This window comes from Schistosoma mansoni, chromosome 7, assembly GCF_000237925.1.
Source record: "Schistosoma mansoni strain Puerto Rico chromosome 7, complete genome".
NCBI classification, from domain to species: domain Eukaryota; kingdom Metazoa; phylum Platyhelminthes; class Trematoda; order Strigeidida; family Schistosomatidae; genus Schistosoma; species Schistosoma mansoni.
In genome coordinates, this window is record NC_031501.1 from 5,034,709 (window position 1) to 5,061,580 (window position 26,872).

At 33.0% G+C, this 26,872-nt stretch overlaps 1 protein-coding gene and 1 non-coding gene across 2 annotated transcripts in view; one reads left to right on the forward strand and one right to left on the reverse strand.

Annotated features, from left to right (window-relative positions):
* The window catches only part of Smp_153000 (hypothetical protein), a gene marked incomplete at both ends in the record, with an annotated part of 69,624 nt that extends 46,844 nt beyond the window's left edge, over positions 1–22,780 (forward strand). The window contains 10 exons of the mRNA XM_018798672.1: positions 1,196–1,369; positions 4,214–4,291; positions 7,359–7,445; positions 11,077–11,160; positions 12,107–12,394; positions 14,225–14,452; positions 17,103–17,138; positions 19,843–19,920; positions 20,935–21,132; positions 22,667–22,780. Of these exons, the coding sequence (XP_018653591.1) occupies positions 1,196–1,369; positions 4,214–4,291; positions 7,359–7,445; positions 11,077–11,160; positions 12,107–12,394; positions 14,225–14,452; positions 17,103–17,138; positions 19,843–19,920; positions 20,935–21,132; positions 22,667–22,780 (1,365 nt within the window). The remainder of the gene's footprint in view (positions 1–1,195; positions 1,370–4,213; positions 4,292–7,358; positions 7,446–11,076; positions 11,161–12,106; positions 12,395–14,224; positions 14,453–17,102; positions 17,139–19,842; positions 19,921–20,934; positions 21,133–22,666) is intronic.
* Positions 22,319–22,384, reverse strand: Smp_tRNA_01379_Gln_TTG.1.1. Its single transcript has one exon. It is a non-coding gene (tRNA).
* Positions 22,781–26,872: the final 4,092 nt, after the last annotated feature.

Sequence of the window (26,872 nt, forward strand, 5' to 3'; positions counted from 1 at the left end):
ATACTAAATCTCCACAAAACCCCTTCTGATAATTAATATAATCATATGCTCACTAGTGACTTCGAGAAGTATATCTAGGAGCTCTAGTGAGAAGCAGTGACCAGTGGAGTTCAAAACCACGTCTGTTATGAGATAGGAACTCACTGAAGACAATTGGTGAATGGTTGCTCAACTTCGTGGATCAGTTGAAGTTAGACATTAACACCGTAGGTCCTGGGTTCGAATCTCGCGAGAGCGGGTTCGTGGATGCGCACTGCTGAGGAGTCCCATAATAGGACGAAACGGCCTTCCAGTGTTTCCAGGTTTTCCATGGTGGTCTAGCTTCAATTGACTCACGCTTTCAACTATGATAAATAAATGAAATATTAATTATAAATTACTATTTATGCAAACCATAGATGTTTGTCATTTCGTATAAATATATTAGTACCTACTTTAATATACTGAAAACAATGGAATAATATCAGAAGTGGGGTTGGAAGCACTGGATATCCGTTTCGTCCTATTGTGGGACTCCTAAGCAGTCCGCATCCACGATCCCACCCCGCGAGATTCGAACCGAGGACCTATCAGTCTCGCTCGCGAGCGCTTAAAATCACTAAAATCTCCACAAACCTCCTTCTGATAATAATCATGTGCTCACTAGTGACTGGTTTCAAGAGATATTTCCTGGAGTTCTAGTGAGAAGCAGTGACCAGTGGAGTACAACCAGGTCTGTTCTGAGATATCAACTCACTGAAGACAATGGTGGACGTTTGCTCTATTTCGTAGATTAGTTGAAGTTAGACAATAACACCGTTGGATGCCGGCTCAGTGGTTTAGTGGTTAGGCGCTTGCGCGCGAGACTGATAGGCCTTGGGTTGGAATCTCGCGAGGCGGGTTCGTGGATGCGCACTGCTGAGGAATAATATCAGTCAAGTGATTTTATTTACTAGAATGTAATAAATAACAACTGTATCATCATATCAATTGGATGTAAACAAAACTTTTTCCATAAAAATAACTCCATCAATATCAAAAACTATTAATTCAAACTTTTAGTCTTAGAAGCAGTAATCAAAGAAATATATGTTTACTTATGGAATTCATTAAAAGTCGACTATAATTCACTTTCACTGACGTATTTCAGTTTCACATGAAGCAGACTTCTTGATCATTTTCATCTGGTACTTTATTTTAATGAAATTCCCTATAGATGTATAAACCAACGGATTTAATGAATCAATCATCTGATGACTTGTACGTGGGACTGGTTAAACAGAAAACAGAAAAACAATCTCATAATAAAAATACAACGTATATAACATTTGAAGAAGTCTCAGGAACCTATCGAATGAACAGAAGAGCTGATTATAATTACACCATGAATGTAAGTATCTACTAAGTTCTTTGCATTTCTACATTTGTCCTAGATAAAATTATTTGATTTGGACCTCATTTTGAATGTTGTGATTGTATCAAAAAATAAAATCTGTAATGTGAGTGAGCCTTGATAACTCCCAGACGATTCCAAGTAATCCAGTGCAAAACAATGAGTTCAGTGAAGAGATGAAATTTTAACTGTTACTGAAAACAATTAATTGGTTTTAAAAGTATTGAAACTTCTTAAGAGAAAGTTGAAACTCATTTCGTTTATAAAGGCCTACCTGGTAGGTAGTAACATTTATAATGACATCCAGGTAAGCGTTGAGATCATTAGAATATGACACTAGTCTATCTTTTGAAAGGTCTCTGGAGAACATTATAGGCTAAAACGGTAATAGAATATACCAGGATTTGTGTTTTGCGGCTAGTAATTCTTATCATTCGTGATTCATTTTCACCAGAAAGCCCGGTTCTTTGACAAAATAGTCACCATTCACAGTAGATAGTGTTGGTACTTAAGAGTAACATTAGGTCGTTGAGAAAATTTGTATAAACATGGAATAAGCGATTTGTTATTTGAGTTTCTTCGAACACCTTATTGAAAATTTTGAGATGGACTTCATTGCAGATCGTTTTAAAATGAAGAGACACTTAAAACTAACGAGCACTAAGCAGCCTATTGGTTTAAAACTCCTAGTCAGTGGACATCCATGACTCCATAATAGATGGAAATCGAAATCATGAGGCACGAGGACAAATAAGAAACCTTTGATTAACTGAACTGAGATCCAAGTCCCCACATTTTCAACTTTAATCATCTGGCTATTACTAGAGAACTGACTTCATGGTCCAGAATAATGTGTAAATTTTAAAATGTTTTGTACTAAACCACATATAAAAATCGGAAGTAAATTAGGTATAAAGCGCTAATCACATTAATCAAGACAAGAAGTTTCCTAATTGATATTTTTTAAAGAGAAAAACATAGTCCCACAGTTAGATATACAGAATTAAAGATGTGTAAGTAGTCGGAAAACACAAGTATTCTCATTAACAGTAGTTTGAACAATCTTCGAAACAGACAGTTTTCTGAGTATTCTGCACAACGTCTGTGATACATTTGTGATACAATGTCCAAAATAGTGTCTAATTCGATGTTAACAGGAAGACTGTTTATTTGTGATTTTTCGGATTACGTTTCAGTTGAAGCTTTGATCAGACTACTGACAAAGTCTGGTTGTTAGTAAGCAATTTATTTTGATATGTCATAAATGTTAAGTGTTTGTGGACAGTCACAAAACAGCTCTACTTAACTTATGTATCATTTCATTTGGTATTTATCAGCGAAATATGTTAATATTCATGTCAATACTCGATATTCGGTATGTTATTTGAACCTTCTTATCCAGTTCCACAGTAAAAGAAATTACCACTGACCTATTTGAGCAACGGTTGACATCTCATAAGTCCTTGAACATTTTGTCATCAAACATTGATTCTTTGCATAGTATTTACATCGTTGAGAGATTTCTTTGGCATATATTACAAACAACTCTGTAGCTTTTCCATATTCTAAACAACATTTCAATATTGTTGTTTCTTTAATTTGCTTCAGTCTTCATTGGAAGAAGTCATAGTCCATATTGTAAGTTTTATTTATTGAATAGAATTTATTACGAATTGTTTTCCTTAATTTAGGGACAGAAAGGAGACATTGGACCACAGGTAACACATTATTTTTAATACTTAATTTGTTAAGCTTAAAATTTTGATTGGCTTGCAATTGTCTTAAGCCTTTATTAAGTTGATAATCTTAAAGTATTGTAGTGAACAAGAACACAAGTGGGGATAATCGAATGTATTTAAACACAAAATTACAAAACATCTTAGTAAAATCTGAGAACCATGTAGTAAATTCTTCATTTTCAAAATATTTATTAATTGTTTCAGACTTTATTGTTCCTGTATTTTCATACCAATTACTTTTCTGTTCCCGTTCCTTCCTCCTCGATCTTCTTGACCTTCTGCTGTCAGATATTCTATTCTTGACTAGCATTATATACAATAGTCAGTAGTATATATTTTTGATTAGTTAGTTAATTTTAGAAAAGATTTTCCTCATATGACTTAAAGCAACCATATATTTAATTATCAGAAGGGGTTTTGTGGAGATTTAGTGTGTTTCATAGTCGAAAGCGTGAGTCGATTGAAGCTAGATCACCATGGAAAACCTGGAAGCAGTGGACAGCCGTTTCGTCCTACTATTGAACTCCTCAACAATGCGCATCCACGATTCCGCACTCGCGTGATCTATCGGTTAGGGGCTCTGGCTCGAGACTGGTAGGTCCTGGGTTCGAGTCTCGCAAGTGCAGGATCGTGGATGCGCACTGCCACCGTGGAGTCCCACAATAGGACGAAACGGCCATCCAGTGCTTTTAGGTTTTCCATGGTGGTCTAGCTTCAATTGACTCACGCTTTCAACTATGAACCATATATTTGATTATTATTACTTTTGAACATTCTGCAATATTTTCATGTTTTCTAAGTTGATCAATATTTTTGCAAATTTGCTGTTTTCAAGGGTGATTTTCATTAGAATTCAGTAATATGTAAAATATATATATTCAATGTATTAAGTAATGTAACCAGATTGAAGATAACTAAATATTAAATTAGCTTTGTTTTTGTATCGTTACCATTCCATCATTGATTTATATGACTCAAATGATCAATTTCTCTTGAAACTAATCAACTAATATTGATTTATAACAGGAATGATCATAATAAATGTTGATTATTTCTTTTGTTTTCATTGAAAAAAAATAATATCCCTTCATTGTAAGTTTAGGGTCCAGCTGGTCCACATGGTTCCATGGGTTATTGTCCAGAAACAATATGTCCACCAATTGATATGAGTTCATTTAAAGTAAGTTATTATTTATCAATGATAATACATAAAATATGGTAGAATCATTATAATCACAATTGATTGATTACTGGGTGGTGATCAATGTCATGCATGTCAAGTCCTTCTTAGTGCTGATAGAATGCTATCAATCAAGTTACAATGTGGCCACTAGTCTAGGTGGCTCGACACTGCGTGCTCTATATATTGAGATAAGATGGTGGTTGAAGGTGATCAACAGGAAACTCTGGACCCGGGTTTCGTGCTACTTGGCACTCGTCAGCAAGGTGTACCTGTAATCTTGAGGGAACTGATGCTCCCTGACGGATTCGATCCCGTGTCACTCAGCTTCACAGTCAGAGACGTCACCACTGAGCTAACCGGGCCGCGACCGACCCCTGTAGGGCTGAGATGTAATCACAATTGATTGATCACTGGGTGGTGATCAATGTCATGCGTGTCAAGTCCTTCTTAGTCCTGATCGAATGCTACCGATCATTATAAACTATCAAAAATAAATATTAAACACACAGGATTCAAAGTTACTCTAAAAAAAGAAGAAAGAGAAGAAAAAAGTAAAATAAATTGGTTACTTAGTAATTATCATTAGAAAGATTAGAAAGTTAAACCGGTTTGATTTATTACCGTAACATTAAAATCTCCATTAGATTCATCATTGATTATTGAATTGAAACTTTAACTAATTTTTGTAAAAGTTTCATGATAACCTTTTATCTCATTTCTTATAGAATAATATAGAATGATGATAATGAATTGCATTATTAATCTCCTAAAGCAAATAGATAGATATAGAAAGAAAATGGGATAGATGTAAAAAGTTAAAAATAGCGATAGGAAATGTGAATAATTCATGAACACTTTCAAGAACAATACACAGAACATTTTAAGCAGAGATGATAGTGGTCGGTGATGGAATCAAGAACTCGTGTTTCGTCTCATTTGGAACTCGTCAACTGGATATATCTCTGTGACTTAAGGCAATATCGAGGCAATATTTACAAGATTCACAATACTAATAAGAGACTGATCAATTGCAGTAATAAACATCAGTGGGAAGTGTTATATCTAGAGCTTTAGATTCTTGATATGCCGCGTACTACTAGACTACTTGAACGATCGAACCCGCAACGTAGTAAGAGAGAAAACAGAAGACTAGTAAGTAGGAATGTTATTCCCAACACAGTGTCAAATATAGTACAAAAATCTCATGTATATTTATAGGCACATAGGGATCCTTCTTATTCATTCAATTGGGAGGCTAGAATGTTCTTCTAGTGGTAATAGGATGGAATGTCTTCAAGTCTTTCTGGGCTTCTTGAGGCTTCCTTGAGCTTGCCAACGAGCCATTCTTACAGGAAGATTCAAACAACCAATACAAAAGTGAATACACAGAATAGATCATAAATTATCGTTTTGAATTTTTTATGAACATATGTAAGATAATATAACAGAAGATGTGGAAAACATTTGAACTACAGTCAGGAAGATAATAAAGTAGATCGAACATTTTTCAAATGTATTCTAGTATAAATTCATACATATTTTCAGTCGTGGTTAATAGAGACCAACTTAATTGAATCAAATGAAAAGCAGGATGTTGGTCGATGTTCCAGAAGTTTTCTCATTTCGGATTTTCTTTCATGATAGTTCTATCAAATATATTTATTGTACTATTAAAATCAATCATTTGATTATTTTTACCAATGTAGTTCTACATTGGCTAAAAATGTGTTATAACAGTTGCATCTTCTGTAAAAAGTTAACTCTTTACAGTCACGTACTATGTATTTGATTTTGTTATTTTTACAATTTAGTGAAATATGAAGTTCTATATCTCAATCACACATATTGTAGATTCATGTTGTTAAGTACAACTAGTCATTCTTTTCTGTATCAGTTCATTTTATCAGATTGAATAATATTACACGGTGTAAAGATCCCAAAGAGTATTTCAATACAAGGAATATTCTAGTGAACAATTGTTTTCAATAACTTCAATAACCTGAACTGCAGCGTACACTTTCTATTAGCTTATAAGTTTTCAATTAATTGTAGTTTTCGTCGTAATCACTGATGATATCTTGTGTCCGTATGGTCGTGTTTCCTAGACGACATACAACAAGAGTCAAAGATACACCACTCAATCAAACTGTTTGACCAATAAATATGGTCTATTAGCAAAAATTACAAATTAAAGATTATGAAAAACTGAGTTACTTATTCAAACCAAACAACCGTAAGACTATTTTGCCGGAAATAAACCTCCATAAGTGTTTGTAAAAGAATTTATATTTCAGTTGTGAAGTCTTGTTTACAGTATGCATTCGGAGCTTACAAATATTACAAATATATATAATACAGATCTTTTAATTTAACCGAATGTTTGAGTTTGCAAATATTTTTAACATTGAACGTGAAACTAATGGTTGAGCGTTCTCCACGTGACCCCAAAGTTTTAGGTCTGATCCACAAGGAGTTATGGATGCTTACTGCTGAATAGTATCACACCAGAATGTAACAACTATCCAGCACTGTCTATGACGAATATCACGTAAAAAATAACTGAGACTTTATTTTATCAATATTACACTTCGATACAGTAAGCTTAAATTACAGCTAAAAATAATAGTGGTAATGTGGTGTGGTCTACTTATATCCATATAAGTAGTATATGGTGTTGGTCAGACATAGAATGTATTTTGGCAGAAGACCGATGAGCAAAGAACTGAAATGAAGCGCAATCGTTTGGAAAATGCATGAGCAATGGAATTAGAGAAGAAACAGTGAAGATTGAAACAATTGGTTGTTAATTTGCAAATTGACTGTTCATTGTTTGGTTATCAGAATTTACTGAGATAGTCCGTAATCTTTGCTTAAATACATTCGATCGTCTCCAACCAGTGTTCTGTTCACTACAGTAATAGTAATAATAAGTAAATTACATGCTGTTAACGATTATCCGTAATAGTTACACAAGTACTTTTATTTGAAAAGAATGAATTTACAACCCAATAATTAGCTACTTTATCTTTTTTTGCCTACAAACAAATTTGGATTAACATTTTAGGGTATTCAAGGCGAGACTGGATCAAGTGAATGGTGTGATAGATCATGTAAAACTATTGATGGAATGATTGGATTAAAAGGCATAAAAGTAAGTTCGATAGTTATTGATATCCTACTGATTGGTGTATATTACCTTGAATTATTGAACAAACCAACTAAGCTTCATAAAAATAATTAAATAGAAGATATAGGTCCTGGATTCGAATCTCGCGAGGCGGGATCGTGGATGCGCACTGCCAAGGAGTCCCACAATAGGACGAAACGGCCGTCCAGTGCTTCTAGGTTTTCCATGGTGGTCTAGCTTCAATTGATTCATGATCTCAACCATTAAAATTGCTATAATATCCACAAAACCGCTTCTGATATTGTTATGAGTTTATAAAAAATAAGACTTATGCTAATTCGTTATTGATCTTATGTCCGGCTTTTTATCACGTAAATTATCCACCAATCGAAATACAACTTTTCCGATCTTAACACTGTGACAAATCAATGACGTTCGACTAGTATGAGTAGTCTAGCGTCCTTATTGGTCCCTTGTCCGCCTAGCTCTTCCGATTGAGTCCAAAAACATCAATTGCAACTTCCGCTATGCAAATCACTTATTTCAAGCATACTCGGTTTATATACCAGACAAACAGACCGCAACACACCATGAAATAGAAAATAATATTTGTACAAGATCAAGCCAGCTGTGACTGTGAACATGGGAGACAATAATCATTAAACTGAATATAATTAAGGGACAGTAAATCGTATAATAATAATCCACAGGTCAAAATGAAGCTTATAATAAGATGAATATAGATATACACAATCTAATTACTCAATAGTTAAACCATAAGAATATATATATAGAATAATCGTCCATTAATTGATCCCGGAAGTTACCTGCACTTATTTCTTCACTAGGATATAACAGATATAGTTCTTTCTCTATTAAATTTATTATTAATCTAAATAAAAATCAATAATTTGTTCTAATTTGATTAGATAACAGAAATTTATTTTAAAAAATGAACTACATGTGTGAAGGATTTTTGTCCTCTCCCTTTTATCATATTCTAAATGATTATTGAATTAATGTCTATCTAAAATCATAATTGAAATAATTAAAACATGGAGATTATCTGTTACTGGAATGTAAATTATTTTAGTCTGATACAAAAATATCAAAAAATCTATGGGTATCTATAAAAAGATCAACAACAAAAAAGTACGGACCCATACAAACTGACATAAAAGTGTGATTTTGATAATGTAATAAGAAGACGAAGATTATCAGAACTATGTGATGATATATTAGCGCAATACATTTCAAACAATCTGGTCATACAATATATACATGTTAAAAACATTAATACATAAATATAAAAATTTAACTAGACTGGAAATTGGGGGTAAGAATAGACAAGGATAATAATAAGGAACATAATGTGAAAACAATTTGACACCTAATCACTCTGGATAATAAGCATATATTACCAGGGTAGGTTTAAGGAGAGAACAAACTGTTTTTGAATAGACAAAGGAGGTTTGAATTTTCGTATAACTGAGGCTTCAATAAACCTTAGTATACGCTTTTTTACATTTTTATACAACACCACAAAAGCCGAGTTAAGATCAATCTTATGACCCTTGTAGATTCTATGGACTCCCGAAGATTCACAAGGATAGTGTCTAAACATGTGCTTCTCGGCTCTCTGAGCTAAAATCATGTGTAGTATCTGTTCTTTGCAGTGTAATTTCTGACACTATAAGATCGTCATTGGTGAAGGTTAAGGATAGGTTACCAAAGGAAGAACATCAAAATATTGTCTATGAGATCAATTGTCATGATTGTAATGCAGCTTATATTGGAGAAACATCCAGACAATTGAAGGTAAGGTTGAAGGAACACAAACAATGTTTAAAAAATGTTCCCAAAACTTCGGTTGACTTAAGGAAACTTGAGAATAAGTCTGCAATAGCGTTACATGCGTTGGAAACGGGACACATGATTAATTTTGAAGGGGCCAAAATACTTCAGAAAGGTTTCAACACTCATAAAGAAAGATTGACAGCAGAAGCGCGAATAAGAACAGCCTAAACAGAAAGGATGGTATTCAGCTAGCTACCATTTGGCAAATATTCATCAACAAGTAATTTGACCTTTTCTTCTTTTATTCAACCTGTTTACTTCACATGAATCGTTATGATGACTAAAATCAATATGAGTTACGTCTAGCATTACAATTATGTACTTGATGATTCTCATTTTATTTGCAATTTCGATGATTCAGAAAAAAACTTTTCAACCTTCATTTTTGCACTTTTATTCTTATTTTTACTTCACATAGAAACATATCAACACTGAATATCATTCATTAATAACTCATCTTACACATACATACATACACACAATTTATGCAGTCTCCTTTAATTTACATCGTTGAACTTTTCACTTGATTCTCATTCAACTGACTCATATTATCCTGTTTTACAAAAATTCGACATCCAAATATGATTGGATTAAAAAGTAGTAGAGATTTTGATATGATTGTTAAAAAACACTATATATTTCTTTGATGATTTTGATTTTGATTATTTCCCTGAAGAAGTTCAGACAAGTTAGCTGGACGAAACGTTGGAATTATTTATATTTCAATCGCTGAGACTATTTCAATTATAATTTTTTTTCACATATAATGAAATCTTATGACCTGTTTCAATTATATGTTTGGCAATAGAGGATGATGGATGTTTATCCTCTACTCTTATTGGGTCATTTGACTCTATTTGTTTTTGCAACCATTTTGGTACATGTTCACCCACCCCAGATCACGATTGCTCCTCCCTATGTATGTGTGACCACACACATAGTTCTGATAATCTTCGTCTTCTTATTACATTATCAAAATTTATCAAAGGGACTAATTGCTATAAAAGTGTGAGATAATATTAAGTGTATATATTACTAACTTACGAGTGAACAATACTGTTTTTGATTAAATTCTATTTCCCATTATGAAACATTGATTCAAGCCTTTATTATTCTTTTCACAATTAGTACACCCATTATCAAATTACCAATTTGTACTTTTTACTTATTATGTTTATTTATGTACTGTATTCCACTGTTATCATTGACTCATAAACTACCTTTGTTGACCCTTTATCTGACTCCAATTAGATCGTAGGAATGATTGTTATTGAATAGTTGCTGTCGCAACATAAATCCGCTTTAGTGTATAACGGAATAGGATAATGGATTTTGAATATGTATATTTCATGCACCTAATGATTTGAATAGGAAATCATGGAGACGAAACAAAGAGAAGAGAGAGAAGTGAAATGACGTGCAGTAAAGAAGGCGTGTGAGCCAACTCCATTCAATCAAGCGTTAATCAATATTTATAGCCAGATTAAAGTAGGTTACAGACTTGTGATGAATAGGATAAGAAGTGTACACACACGCTCATATAAAAATAGTATCAAAAACAATATCAAAACGTGACTCAAGAAGAATGGATGAATTGGTCTGTCCAGAAGCTAGAAAAAGGCAAACGGGCTTAATATAGCATCAGACACTACTACACCTTGATTGGTTTAACAATTTCGTATATGCATATAAATACTACTGTGCATTAGAGTAAAGCCTAATATGGATTTATGTGTAGTTCTAACTTCGATTGACATTTATTTACTTAATATCATTGATCATTTCTTGTAAATTTCAGGGTCTAAAAGGTGACATGGGAGATACACTAATATTATCATTTTCAAAAGCCTTACAATTAATTAAATACACTATAAACATCACAGTAAGTTTAAATTATTACTACCATATATTTGACAAGCTTTTATGAAATACTTTTATAATACAAGTTCAACGAAAGAATCTCTTTTCAACGAAGTTATCATTTAGCTGTACAACAGTATTGTCATGTTTATTCCTTGTTCATATGTCGTCACGGAACTAATACTTTACCAAAAAATCCTCATGTATATATATACGATTGTACAGCTTGATAATAAATTCGTTGCAAAGAGATCCTTTCGCTGAACATTGTAATTTGAATGTAATACATTAGTCAACATTTTCCCGAATATCAAAAGCAATTCTAATTGTTCATTTGTTTCATTATTGAAATGAGATCAATGATTGATTGAATGGTACTTGTGAAGCTAGTGATCTTTATTTTTATAACTGATAGTAAATCTACTATTTAAATGAATAAACTGAAAGTAATCAAGATGATAGTCTTATTATAGGCTTCTTATGTAAAGATAGTTTACAGGACAACTTGACTTTCACTAGACAATTAATAAAAAGTATGGAGTATTTTATTAATTATTTTCTCTCATTATAAGACTATTAAGCATTATACACTTGCAACACGGTCGGATATTGAACTTAGGATTTAATGTTTATCGGTAAATAATACAAAAATTAGATCACTAGACTAGTATCCAATAGCGTACAGCATCTTTAATTTCAGTCATTTAACATTAGTATGAATGCTAGTCGAGAACAATATTGTTCATTGATTGAAGTTGGAAATGTGATGCAATGGATAGATACAATGATGTTAAGATAACACATCTGCTAAGATGCATAAATATGGATTCATGTTGTTGAAGAGTTCCAAACGAAGAAAACTAACTTTATGGCAGAAAGCTATTTACCTTTTTTTGAAATTAATAAGACTTAGATAATAAATGGACAATTTAGATGATGCATTATCTACTACTTATTTCTATTTCTAGTCATCAAATTATTTTCCTAAAGGTCAAAAAGGGGATAAAGGTGAAAGGATTCAGAGAAAACTCATTCAAAGAAGTATATATACACAGAATAACAGAAATATTCATCGACGTAAACGGCAACAACAACATGATTATGATCATTTAAATCTTCGAATTCATCCTTTACAGGAAAATAAGAAACGTGTAAAACGTTCATTTATGAATTCTTTGAATCAATCAACAAATGACTCAAGTATATTATTCACTGGATCAAGTTTTGCAAACTTTGAAAAACAAAAAATTTTAGGTGTAAGTTAGAGAAATAAAATTTATGTATGAACAAATGAAACATTCATTTTCATTGTGTCCATACCTCTTCGGTGAACGCAACAACCTGCTCCAACCTTTTTCTTCAAGTATTAACTTATAGATAGAAAATTTCTTGTTTCAAATTTACCTTTATTCACTATTTCTGCCAACTGTATGAACATATCCACTTTCATATAGTGTTTACAACTTGTCAAGAATCTAATCACTAAGAGACTCGGAATGCACCACCACTGTGGTCTGTCTGATTTTCTCCTTGTTTGTTCTTTGGTGAAATGAGATAGGATTATTGCACAGTTTATACATCATATAGATTAAATGATGAGAAATGGTATCAAAGAACTAAGACTGATTAGTAAAATTTTTGGATAGATATCGATGTCTTGTAATCACTGTTTAAAGACATTTATGGTTATAAAACCATTCTCAGGTTCCATTACTGTAATTAAATACATGATATTGAATAAAGCAAGCACTATTGTTACCATTATTATGTTACTGATAATTTTAATCAATTAAATTACATCGTAGGTTGTGTCCAGATTGAAATTCGTATATTCATATACGTACTTAAATCATATTTAAAAGCATCCTAACGTCTATCAGACATGTGTCAATTAATCCAAATAAAAAATATCATTAGAGCTATCATCTAATTCCAATAAACCCTTGATATTGATTCATACAAACGTATAAAGAATGTTTTTTGTTGTAAGGATAGTACTACTACTATAAGTTACTACTCAAAAAGTCTAACCAATCCATAAACGGAGACTAAATCAAGTCATCAGTTGAAATAATTCATGTACCAAGAGAAAGTGATCATTCGTGCCTCAAATATCTTCAGCCCTCAAATGCCCTGGTGCGGCCGAGAGTGGAGAAGTCCACTCTCCCTCCCGAAATGCTCTCACATGGCCTCACGTATACAGCCACTGACAGGAAAGTCCTACTCACTGCCATCTCGTCGTGGGAGCGTTGTTCACGAAATCGAGTGGATGAAAAGCGAATGTCCGGTGCTCTAACCGGGTTGGTAGATATCAAGGATCCACCTAATGGGGTTGAAAAACCTTGGTTACAGACCAATTGTGAACATAGGTTCCAGGATCCTGAAGGAACAAATGCCGTATGAACCAATCGTTGGTCACCGGTTACCATGGGAATGCATCTTCTGAAGTTGCCTCGTGGATCAGACCTTTAGGTCAAAGGCTTCTTAGGAAAACCCCCTGCTTCGGTTTGGGCACCCGGGGAGTATCGCAGCCCACACACAAATCAAGTGACTTTTGTAGCGCATATTTATTTAGTGCCCCTTTGTACCAATATTTATGTGATCAAATAAATCCTTACATAACCAGTCTTATACTCTATATGTTCAGGCATTTGGTCAATTATGTTGAGATTTCTTGACAATGGATTATTTTTTTAACTTATCAAGACTCTAATAAAGAGTGTTTTTTTATTATATCCCAATAAATAGAAAAGTTGTATTTTTGATGCTTTGTAACCTACTGTAAGCTTCTTCTTCAGACTAAATAAATAATCAAATTCCATTAACACAAGTTTAAATATTACGTTGATTCGTATGCACTACTTAAACTTACGTTAATTTAATCACGTTATTTATTTACTCTGAAGAAGCAGCTTACACTAAGTCACGAAACAAGTCAGAAATACAATTTTTCTGCCCATTGGGATTTATGATTAACTTTCTATCCAATACTCAATTTATTTGATACCATATAGTACAACTTTGACATTGATACTTATCAAAACTCTTTTTTATTGATCTTTAATCAACAACAACAACAAAAAAAGGTTAAAATATTTCATCATCCTAATGAATTCAAAACTATTAGTTCAATTCTACCAGTTGGTGCTTTAGTTGTTACTGAATTGCCCAATCATGAAATATTATCATTAATAAATGATGATCATTTATCTAAATGGGATTTCAATAAAGAAATTCAATGGAATCCAGTTAATTCATTGGGTTTATTTATGAAAATTGAAAATATTCATAATACATGGAAAAGACTGCACGTTGTAAGTTTGTTTAAGAATCAAGTTTAAGAAGTAATGGTTACATCAATCATGAATGTTGTGCTTTTTTTTCAAAATAATTTATAACATCTCGTGAAGTAAACAGAACCAGTCATAATTGTGATAGGATTCAAATCAGAAATGTGCTTTTAGACAGCCGTTTGTATCTGATGTTGAATGTGATTTCCTTATAAACATCATAGTTTCTTAGTAAAATTTAGCTGATTAGACTTTAGTTGTTATTTAAAACCGACTCCTTTTAAGGGGACAGAGGTAAAAACTAGTTTCTTTAAAATGATAATGACGGCATCGACAGTGAACTGGGACAAATGAGCAACCATTTTTCGTAAAGAAAAATATAACATTTTTCCAACTTTTCACTTATTCATAACTAATCAATTACGTATGTTAACCATGATTTAGTCTTGAGTTTCTATAGAAAGTTTGCAGCCTATCACAAAAGTAAATTATATAATTGACAAAAAATGTGAACGGGTAAACCGAGAGTTTTCTACCATTAGACTGAATACTCGACCATACTCGTCATACATAGACTGGGTCAAGTTGTACTAAATACGCGATTAGTGATCAAAAATAGAAAACCAGAGTGTAGACTAGACAGTATTTTATTCAACACAATCACAAACAGTCTACACTCTGAGAGTCCGGACAAGGAATCAATAATAGGAAAGGAAATCTCACATTTATTAATCAGTAAGCTGAAAATATATCTTTGTGCACACTTGATGGCCAATCACATTTACATTCAGTAGCCATATATCAACAATATTTAAGCACAACGACTGTAGTGACAGATATATTTCCCTCTTTAATTATCGTCAAGGGAAACTAGGATTGATCATGTTGTCTTTATACGTTAAAGATATTATGCAATGAAAAAAATAACTTTTTAGGTGAGAAAAACTGATGGTAAACATTCATGGATGAATATAAATAACAGTTAATCCATTGCTGATAAACTTTTTTTGTGCATAGTTTCTCAAAATATTCACATATCAAATGGATACAACATAGAAGCTTAGTTACAATATTTGCATATTTTGAGCATAGAATCCTTTATTATAACTAAATATTTAATACTGAATGAAATGATTATTTGAAAAATTCCCATATTGTGATTTAGAACAACATATATAAGCGAACAATATTGTTTTCGATTAGATCCTCATCAGGCTTCACTCTAATATACAGTAATATTTATATGCATATACGAAATTATTAAACCAATTAAGGCAGTTTATTGAGTCAATGATAACAGTGGAATAGATTACATAATCAAAATTAATAATAAGTGAAAAGTACAAATTGATAGTGTAATGACAGGTGTACTGGTTGTGATAAGAATAATAAAAGGCTTGAATCAATGTTACATAATAGGAAAATAGGTCAATGATTAGAAAAATATCGACACTGAAATATCAATCATAGAAATTATAAGATTACGTAATAAGAAGTGTTCAGATAATTGGACTGTGAAGCGAATATTAGAAAAATTATAAGTAAATAATTGATAGGGGGGTGAAGAAAAATAAACGAAGAAAGAGTATGGAAAATAAAATTATTTATTAAGGCCAAGGGAGAGATAAGGGTGTTACAAATTTCTTATGAACACAAAGACTTGGGTTGTTGGATCGAATTCCTATAGCTTCTGCTATGATTACTGATCAGAAGGGGTTTTTGTGGATATTTCAGTTTTTTCATAGTTAAAAGCGTGAGCCAATTGAAACTAGACCACCATGGAATCAGTTGAAGTGGATCAGTTGAAGTTAGACATTAACACCATTGGATGCCGGCTAAGTGATCTATAGGTTAAGTGCACCGGCGCGAAGCTGGTAGGTCCTGGGTTCGAATCTCGCGGGTGCGGGATCGTGGATGCGCACTGCTGAGGAGTCCCATAAAAGGACCAAGCGGCCATCCAGTGCTTCTAGGTTTTCGATGGTGGTCCAGCTTCAATTGACTCATGATTTCAACTATGAAATGATTATTGTTGTCTCTATCGTTATGATTATGTTCATTAATATTACTATTTACAATGTAAAATTTTAATGAATTCTAAGAATAAATCACTTAAAAACTTGGATTCTTAATTAGATTTGCAAGCTTATGTTCAGTTAGTGATGTGTGGATGAAAATGATATTGATTGGTTGTTTTGCCTAATCAAATATGTAGATACTCTAACAGGTGTCAGATGAGCTATATATTCCCCTATCCTTATTATTTATTATTATTATTATTGATACACAGCTCTTTGTTGTCGGATTGTGTCGGATTTCAGTGTGGAAATATATTTACGTTCTAGGCAGGCTAATCACGTGTTCTTGATTTGAGTTGTGTTGAAGTTCTCTAGAATAGACACTGGGAGTGTAGATATTGTCTAAAGTAAATTAAAGTCCCACATACATGTAAAAAGTGAAAGGACTGTTATAACAAGAAACCCTAACGTTATAACAAGTATCCTACAGTTATAGTAGTTAGGTTTATCATTTTAATTAAGTTTTTTTTCTTTTTTTGGATGCGAAATGTTTCACAGAAATTCGGACAAGAAGTAACATTTGGTCAACATCACGTAAGTAAATAACTTTCAATTATTTTAAGGCAATTTTATTCATTTTCCTTCTTCAAAAGAAAGAAAAAGATCATTATGAAAGAAGGGGTTTTGTGGAGATTTAGTATTTTCATAGTTGCAAGCGTGAGTCAATTGGAGCTAGACCACCAATGAAAACCTGCAAGCACTGGACGACTGTTCCGTCCTATTGTGGGACTCCTCAACAGTGCGCTACCACGACCTCGCCTCGCGAAACGGCCGTCCAGTGCTTCCAGGTTTTCCTTGGTGGTCTAGCTTCAATTGACTCACGCTTGCAACTATGCAATTATCAAAGAAGAAAAATATCACGTAAAAGTGAAATAAAAATTTGGTTACGATCTTAAAAGGCTTAAAATAAAAAAATGCGGTTCTAATAACAATTTCTGATTCTTATTTCTATAAGAATCAGAAACCGAAAACTAGAAATAAGTTCCCCTTTGCAAATTCCCTTTAAAATTACTAGAGATAGAAATGCAATATTTTAAAAACAAACAGCATGGTTATGACCAAATTTTCTGTAGCCGTGATAATGTTCGAAACTGAAACCAAATTCATACTTGCTTGATTATCATAATCCACAATTAGGTGGAAGAATAATTGTCCCTAACAATTATAGTCGTTATAACCTATGATATAATTTTAAAACAATTAATACCACTGAACGATAGGTAATAGTGTTGTAAACGATGAAAATTTTACATTAACGATTGATGGATATGAAACCATCTTTGTTCTGTTAGTGACTGGTATCGTTACAACTACTTGAAAACACGGGATGTATGGAACACTTGCTTGGGTCATATGAAGTCAACTAGGGGAGTGGTAAAGGTTGCAAGGTTGCAAGTTTAAATATTTCTAAGAGATTGAAGTCGTGAATTGTTTAAAAATCTATCCTTTTTGAATACTGTCTTTTATTATCTTTACATTCCATTCATCGAGTGCAATGCACGTTATCAGTGTCTCTGCTAGTTCTCACTCCATAAAAACAAAGACGAACTATCAGGGTTCTGCCACAAGGTTCAGTAATAAATCAAGCATCCCAATCTCTAAACAAAGGATTCTTGAGAACCCTAAACCAAGATTGGAAGATACATCTCACGAAAGCAGACAGAATACTGACCCACAAGGAACGACTCAAACGTCTAATACGAGCATCTCATTAAATAACGATATCATTCCGACCTAGCTTTCTTTCTTCGGTGCCGTTGATAACCAATAAAAAAACCGATATGAAAGAGCATCCATGAACAAGACCTTCGAAAACATTATGTACTTTGATGATTAGCACAAAATGGTAATGATTGTACCGTATGCATCTCAATAATTACAACAAGTGACTCTGCGTTCACATGCAACTTCTGTGCAAGATCGATTCACCTTCTTTGTAACTCTAAGATACACTTCCGATATTGCGGGCTCACTATGAGCATCCAGTCCCCGTTGTCCCGATCTGTCATATATGTGGCCACGGACGTCGGTATCCCGAAAATAACCGTAGCCCACTAGGATTGCAGTATGAATATACTGATAAATTTACTTACTATCCCACCATACGCCAAGCCTCTATACGCAACATCCATGGACAGAGAGTGGTATTGGTAATATTCTAGCTGAACTGTGTATCTGCGCCAAATACTATGGAAAAACCCCTTCATTAAAAGTCATGTTGAACTCCAAACACAAGGTAAAGTTGATTTTCATATCTCAGAAGCCAGCTATCAGGGGATCATCGGACGTCAAGGTTTGACATTATAACCTTGTTCGGAAAGAAAGGACGCTATAAAACGTACCGTAAGCACTAAAGTACCTAACAGTATGGTGGTTCATGAGGTTTCCGGAGCTGATATGCACCATTCTAGATAAGACCCATGTACTTCCAGACCAATTAATCTAATAAAACATGGAGCTTGTCTTAACAAAGGGACTAGTGGTGAAGACTTCACTTAGGAATATCAGAAATTTTATTGCTAACTTCGCTACACACTTAAACAAAGAACATATAAACGAGGAAGAAGCTATATATATATATATATATATATAACAAACTATACATTAGTCCTGAAAGCTACCATTCGTTTAGTCTTTGGATATAACAACGACTAAGTAAGTTCCTGGGCTGTGATTATGTCCATCCCATATTGCCAAAACGGTGCTGAGAGACCATCTGAAAAGCAGCATATAAACTTCTCAGGCACTCACTATAGTCCTAATAATTCGCGGAAGATTGGGAATCGGCCATTCTCTGTCCAATCTCCAAAGGAGGAGAAAAAGAAGGGATTCAACCTGTTGTGAACCTGTGACAGCATTCCTAATATTGTCCATAGTCATAGAAGCCCTGTTCAACGACAAGACGAGAGAATAAATAGACGAAAAGAAAACTTCTAAGGAAGCCCAAAACTAAAATAGAGAAAGTCATATTGTTTATAAGTCTCCTCACAGCATAAGACAGCTGAATAAACTTCTGGAACCACTAGGTCTCAGTCAACCCGATATTCCCTAAAAATGTCAAAACATTCGTTTAGGTACCTCTCGCTTTCTTCATAACAAAGGTTGGATTTCATAGACCCTACTCTTATCTTGCCTCTGAAACAACTTAAAGGATAGAATACCTGTCACTAAGGTAAGTATAATGCATGTAAACCGGAGAGTCTCAACATCTAAAGTTTAGCAACAAACCATTCTGATAATTCTCTACTTTCCTGTTTCCATAAATGATTTCTATATAAAGAAGTGTATTCCTAATCAATGATAAACTATTATATGTTTTATTCTTAATTCCTGAATTAGCCTAATTTACAAATCTACAACAGTTCATCTTCCAAAGAATCTTCATCTAAAATTAATACCCCTCGACATAAAGAAAAAGTAGGTTGATTTTTATTTATTTTTTAATGGATTTGAAGATTTAGAATGATCTCAAGAAAAGTTTGTTTTGAATCATAAATCCCATAGAAAAATCGCTTGTTAATTAAATTAAAATCTAAGAACTGTGTTTAATAGTTTAAGATTACTCTTTCACAGTGCTGAGTCCAACATTTCTGGGTCCAAAATACAAGAAACATTAAACTAATGAATATTTCCAAAGAATAGATAAAAAGCGTCTGGCAGTAGAATCAAGGACGCCCGTTTCGTCCTGTTCAATACTCTTCAGCTGGATTTACCTACATTCTAGAGTTGTTCACTCAGACGATTGAACCCAGCTAAAGTCTTATTTATTTTATTTAAACACGCAAATATTGGTACAAAGAGGAACCGAATACATATGCTTCACGCCTCATCATTCGATTTGTGTAAGGGCTTGGATACTATCCGAGCGCCCAAACTGAATCAAGGAAGTTTCAAGTAGGACGAAATGCGCACTCTAAATTCTTATTCCATCTGTTCTATGCTAACTTATGTGGCAATGGCTATATTGAGGCGATCCACATAGGATGCACATATACCAACAGAGGCTGATCAAATTCCACTCAACAAATCAACAAAGGGATAATCCTATCTATTTCAAATTTAATATTTCCAAGTTACTAAAAAAATGTTTGGCTGATATACGGCATTATCATTTACTTTTTTTATATTTTTGATTAAAATACATTCGTTTTGAGCCTGAAGGAAAGCCTAACGGACGTTTGTTGTAAGTTAATGGTCAAGAACATTGGAATACAACTTTTTGGATAATATAAATATATTTTGACCATTGAGATTCTACTGGCTCAGCAGGCATTCATTACTAACACGATCACTTCACTGACTACAAATAATCCTACAGGGAACTACAGTTGTGAAGTACTTTAATTCATTTATCTACCTTGAGACCATTAAATCATATCCCTCGAAAACATTAGCGATTTCAATTTCTACTGATTCATTTTGTCGTTTCAGATAGTATTTGCATTTCATCCTGTTCCTTTGACTGGAGGATCATTTTCAGGATGGCATGGAGCCAATAAGAAATGTCATGAGACTGCTCTCCATCATCTTGGAATACCTGACTTTAAAGTACTTCTTGTAGACAGAAATTTTCCAATAGAACGTCATATCAAATGGCAATACCAACATGTACCTATTATAAATCTAGGTGTAAGTACTTCCTTTCAACAAATTTAAATAGTGATTTCAACTTATTATTTTACACACTACATTTTTAATACGTCTTGTTTCTTGAGCGTTTAGAAACTGACTTTCTAAACACTATTGTCATCAAGTGTTTTTCACTCTTGAACCTTAAGCAGAAAACAAAGTGCTGAAAGTATAGAAGAAGCTTTACTTCAAAGGCTACCACATGTTTTCTAGGATTCTCTCGGACGTTTCTAAAGTTGATCGGTCAATATGTTTTTGTATAATCATGAAGGACTATTAACGATTTCCTTATTCTCTTAAAAGGTTATTAGACTAGAAATCAGTTAAATTATCAGGTATCTTTTATAACAAATTACAATCTGGTCATACATAGATTATAAAGAATAGATTTTTGGAATTATTGTTTCACTTTCTCTGAATTCAATCTAATCTACTATGCTGGGATGCAACAAGAAATGACAAATTAAAGTGTAGAATATTGAATTTTATGAGTTGAACTCGTTTTTAAGTGACAAATAGTGAAATTATTCACTTTTCTGTGCACAAATGTAAAGATTTAGAGTCTGTTTTTAACTTGATGAACTGTTATAAATAAAAAAAAAATGAAGAAATTGATTAACATTGTCAGGGTTTTTATTGATCAACTAGTTAGTATTGTAATATGATAGACTTCATATTCATAGTTATACCATCACGAATCGACTGAAACGAGAAATGAGGAACTATTGAATTCCAACTCATGCTCATTGCGGGACATCAAGGTCCACCATACAATTTGATGTTATGTTTTAGGTGTATAAATTCTAAGTCTTAATAATAAGAAAAAGCAGTTATTCAACGTTTCCTAGCTTAAAAATAACTCATGAATTGATGTTTATTCGTAACAAAATCTATCACTAGATTAAACCGACTTTCATTAAACTGTTAGAACAGGTTAGAAGCAAAATTAGGTCTTAATCCAGTATGATACTTACCCCGTACAACATTCATTTTTATTCACAGTAACATTTGTGTGTTATTCGTTAAGTACGATATCCAACATTCATTTTTATTAATTCACTGTTATATAACATAATTGGTTAATTGGTTAGCAGAGATGGATAGTGGCTAGCAGTGGAATCCAGGACGCGCGTTTCGTCCTATTTGGGACTCGTCAGCTGGATGTACCTGCATCTCAGAGTCGATGTTCACTCTGGGACTCGAACCCAGTACCCTCGCTTCAAACGCCATCGCGTTATCCACTCGGCCACTGAGTCCTGATAGCCACTTGCTTGTGCGATGGGGTGAAGTTTAAATTCACTTCGTATTACTTGTTTGGATCTTCCCAAATAGAGACTGACCAGATGCAGTCCTAACAAAATCGATGGGAAGATCCAAACCAAGTAATACGAAGTGAATTTAATTGGTTAATTGTTTAGTTTTTGGACAGTGAATAAAATGTTCATCTGTTTTATCTAGTTTATAAAACTTTACTGTTTTCTGCTGTGAAAAAGGCTAATATTTTGTGCACCACTATTCATATATATCATTACAGAGTCAAACTGTATTTACAAAATGGAGAGATTTCCTATATGGTATTCGTTCGAATACAAACGTACCACTGTACGATTTATATGGTATGCCTGATTTAAAAGTTCATTCTAAGTAAGCAAATATCATAATAATACTTTATTACTCTTCATATATATATCATTGCTTATAATGCTTGTGAATTAAGGCTATATCGAAGCAATACGCACAGTATGCACATATGTCAATAAGAGACCGATCAATTGCAGTACTAAATATCAATGGGAAGATTCAAACAAATAATACCAAGTGAATTTCTGATAATTGTATATATATATAAGATGCCTACTTTCAAATTAATATATCACTTTACTTATTCAAAAATCTAAGTTTTCCCTTTGAATAAATCCCCATTACATTAGATTTTGAAAAATGATTAAAAGTAAGTCGAAAAAACACTCTTGTCACATCTCCATAAGTTATGCAACTTATTTCGAATTCGTAAATATTTATGCCAGACAATAAACATTATACAAAACAGTATATTTGTTTACTAAATATCTAGTATCACCATCTAGACTAGTAAACTGATATCACTATAAGTCATATTTTCTTCTATCATATGTACTCCTTCATGAATTCAATGTAAAATTATATAATGCACTATGAATAGGCATAAACAATGTACCAAATAAGATATATGAAAAGCTATGTGACACTAGTTTAAGTCCCAAAGGGATCATCAGTCTCTTCATTACTGTAGATGCACTCTCCTGACGAGTACTATCTAGCATGAAGCCTAGATGTAAGGTTTTCTATCAACTTCTTCCAACCATCTAACATCTATTTCTGATGTAAGCGTTTTATAAGTTTATAGAAGAGAAAAATAGTCTACTTTTTTATGACACTGTTATTTAATAACGTCTGTATGGGTATAAAACTTATTGATTAGGTTCTTCAACCCATTTCATTAGCACATTTAATAAATTATGTAAGTAAATTGATTGAAATGGATGTTTAGTACAGTCGAACTACACACATTGCCTAATGATAATTTCCCTAAGGAAAATCTACACTATTCACGTAATATAGCATGAATTAATCTTCTAATTACAATAATTTATTCTCAAACACCGATGAATCACATCTGACACATTCTAATTTATAGACAATTTCAAGTATTTGACAGGGATTATTATCAAGAAATATGCCTATTTAAAAGACAAAATCATAGTATTCAAATATCATCAAAAGTCAAAGTTAATAAAAAAGGTTTTTGCCGAATAACGAACATCACATTTGACGATATTTATATGCCTTAAAAGTTAATTTAGATCAGTTATGTTATATCCTAGTGAAGACTAGATTACGGGTAACTTCTGAAAACTGTTAATGAACCTATATTACATATATATTCTTATTGTATAACTATTCAGTAACTAGATTATGTATAATCATATTCACCTTATTATAAGCTTCATTTTGATTTATAAGTTATTATTATCTGAGTTACTATTTATAAGATATTCCGAACTTATTAGTTGTTGTCTTTCACAATCACAGTCACTTTTGGCTTGATGTTGTATAAATGTTACTTTCTATTTCATGATGCGATGTGGTCTGTTTGGCTGGTATATAAAGCAAGTATGTTTGAAATAAATGATTCGCATAGTGTAAGCTGTTATTGGCTTTCTGAACTCAACTGGATGATTTAAGAGAAAAAAAAGCCCATGAGGACGCTAAGCTGCTCATACCGGTCGAACGTGATTGGTTTGGCACAGTACTTAGATTGAATACGTCGTATTTCGATTGGCAAATAAATCACATGATAACTAGCCGGCCTTAAAGTCACAACATGTTGGTCTATTTATTATTGGGTTACTATGATGCAGATTACACGACTAGCTTAACTCATTCATCAGTATTGTGTTTGAACAGAGAACAACTAAGTAAAAGAAACCTTTAAAAACAATCAGTGTTTGTATGAATCAAAAATAAACTTCGTTGAAATGATTTCAAATAAAATATTCTCTTCATTTTCATAAAACAGAAAATTCTGGCTTGGAGGTGGTGCTACTTTTGGATGTGATGAATGGACTACTGATTCTTCAACAAAATTTGGTCTTACATGGTCATTTGATTATAGAATAGGTCAAGTGAAAATCAACTATGAAAAATGTGATTCAATCAATTATTTAATGTGTTATAAAATTATGAAATCTACAATAGCTTAATTACTTACTTACTTACGCCTGTTACTCCCAATGGAGCATAGGCCGCCGACCAGCATTCTCCAACAATAGCTTAATACTTCAATTTAATTATTACATTGATGATTATTATTTTAGTAAACTATAAACCTCTCTGCTAGAATTACTCAATTTGATGAATCAGTTAATTATTTTTTTTATGGAAGTATATGGAAGTTAATATTGTCTTATTTTCAAGATGTTTTAAGAAAAAGATATAATCTACTTTATTATAATTGAGTAGTATAATCATCAGAAGGGGTTTTGTGGAGATTTAGTATTTTCATAGTTGAAAGCGTGAGTCAATTGAAGCTAGACCACCATGGAAAACCTGGAAGCACTGGACGGTTGCTCAACTTCGTGGATCAGTTGAAGTTAGATATTAACACTGTTGGATGCCGGCTCAATGAACTAGAGGTTAAGTGCTCTGGCGCGAGACTGGTAGGTCCTCGGTTCGAATCTCGCTAGTGCGGGATCGTGGATGCGCACTTCTGAGGAGTCCCATAATAGGACGAAACGGTCGTCCAGTGCTTCCAGGTTTTCGATGGTGGTCTAGCTTCAATTGACGCACGCTTTCAACTATGAGTAATATAAATTAAGAGATAAGTTTTGATATTCAACATCATGTGTCGAAACGTACTATCGGATTTCCAGAAAAATATATTCATCGAAAACTTAAAATCGGCTACTGAATTAAACTGTTGTAAAAAGAAATTACAGACAGGAACAGCGTAAACCATGAGAAAAGCAATAGAACTACATGACAAGCGTCATCTCAAAGCTTATCATACCTAATAAATGTAGACCGATTGCTAGTTAAATAGAATTGAACAAGTGATCGGGTTTTCTGAGTACTAGTTGGAAAGGACAATGTTGGAAATATATCATTGAAACCAAAGTGAGATCGTGTATAATTTTATTTCAGCATTACTCGACTAGCCTAGTACTTTTCTGTTTCTTGAGCAATTCTCTTACTCTGTGGTTAAGGCTAGTTTATACACTACCCTAATATTCTGTGATTATGAGATGGTGACTAAAATTGATAGCTAACGTCCTTGATATGCGAGGATAATTAATATATTACACTGAGATTGAGATATGTGAGTTCAGGAATTGGCATCGAGATAGAACAATCTTATACATTGAATAAAGACTGCTTACGTGGATACTAACCAGTTGGTCAACCACTTCTCTTCCAAAGATCCAATAGGAAGACGAAAAGACCATAGAAGGAAACTCTATATCCGAGTTCCAAAGTCAAGTCAGAACAGAAATTAAACAGTTCAGACCACAACACATAATATGTGGAAAACTAATATGAGACACTTAGAGTTCTAAATTGAGATACAAAACTCATACTTAAATTACAATATCCATGGAACAGAAGATACGACAATAGTTTATGGATTAAACGAAAGCCTACGATTAAGGGAGTACGGAAGTTATATGAACTAAATGTTAGTAATTACAGTTTAAAAATTAAGCGTACTGGTTTTCCATAAAGTAGCTTTCATTCTTTGCCCTTTATTATTTTCACAACTACCTACAGAATAAATTTCTTGCGTAATATCAATTTTAGAGATCTGTAAATACAGATACAGAAATCTATAATTCGGATCGAGTATGACTGAGAAAAACTTATTATTTGAGAGGGACATCTAATGCAACTAGATAGATTGAACAACCGTATATAACAAGAGAGAAAAGACTAAACTTTACAAACGAGCTTTGATGTCGAATAGTGTCACAACAGAAGAAAACTCTGTAAAATATTATTGTTGATACTTATATACTTACCATAAATACTCCTCATAATTTTTCTGGCACAAATTCTTTATGATTTTAGATGGATAGAACATTTATACTGTCTAATATAAATAGTCCAATACTGACTGTCTTATTATTCATCCATTATCTAGGAAAATATCTATTGTAGGTTACTTTGCTAAGATTTTATACAGATACTCTTATTAGGAATTAGA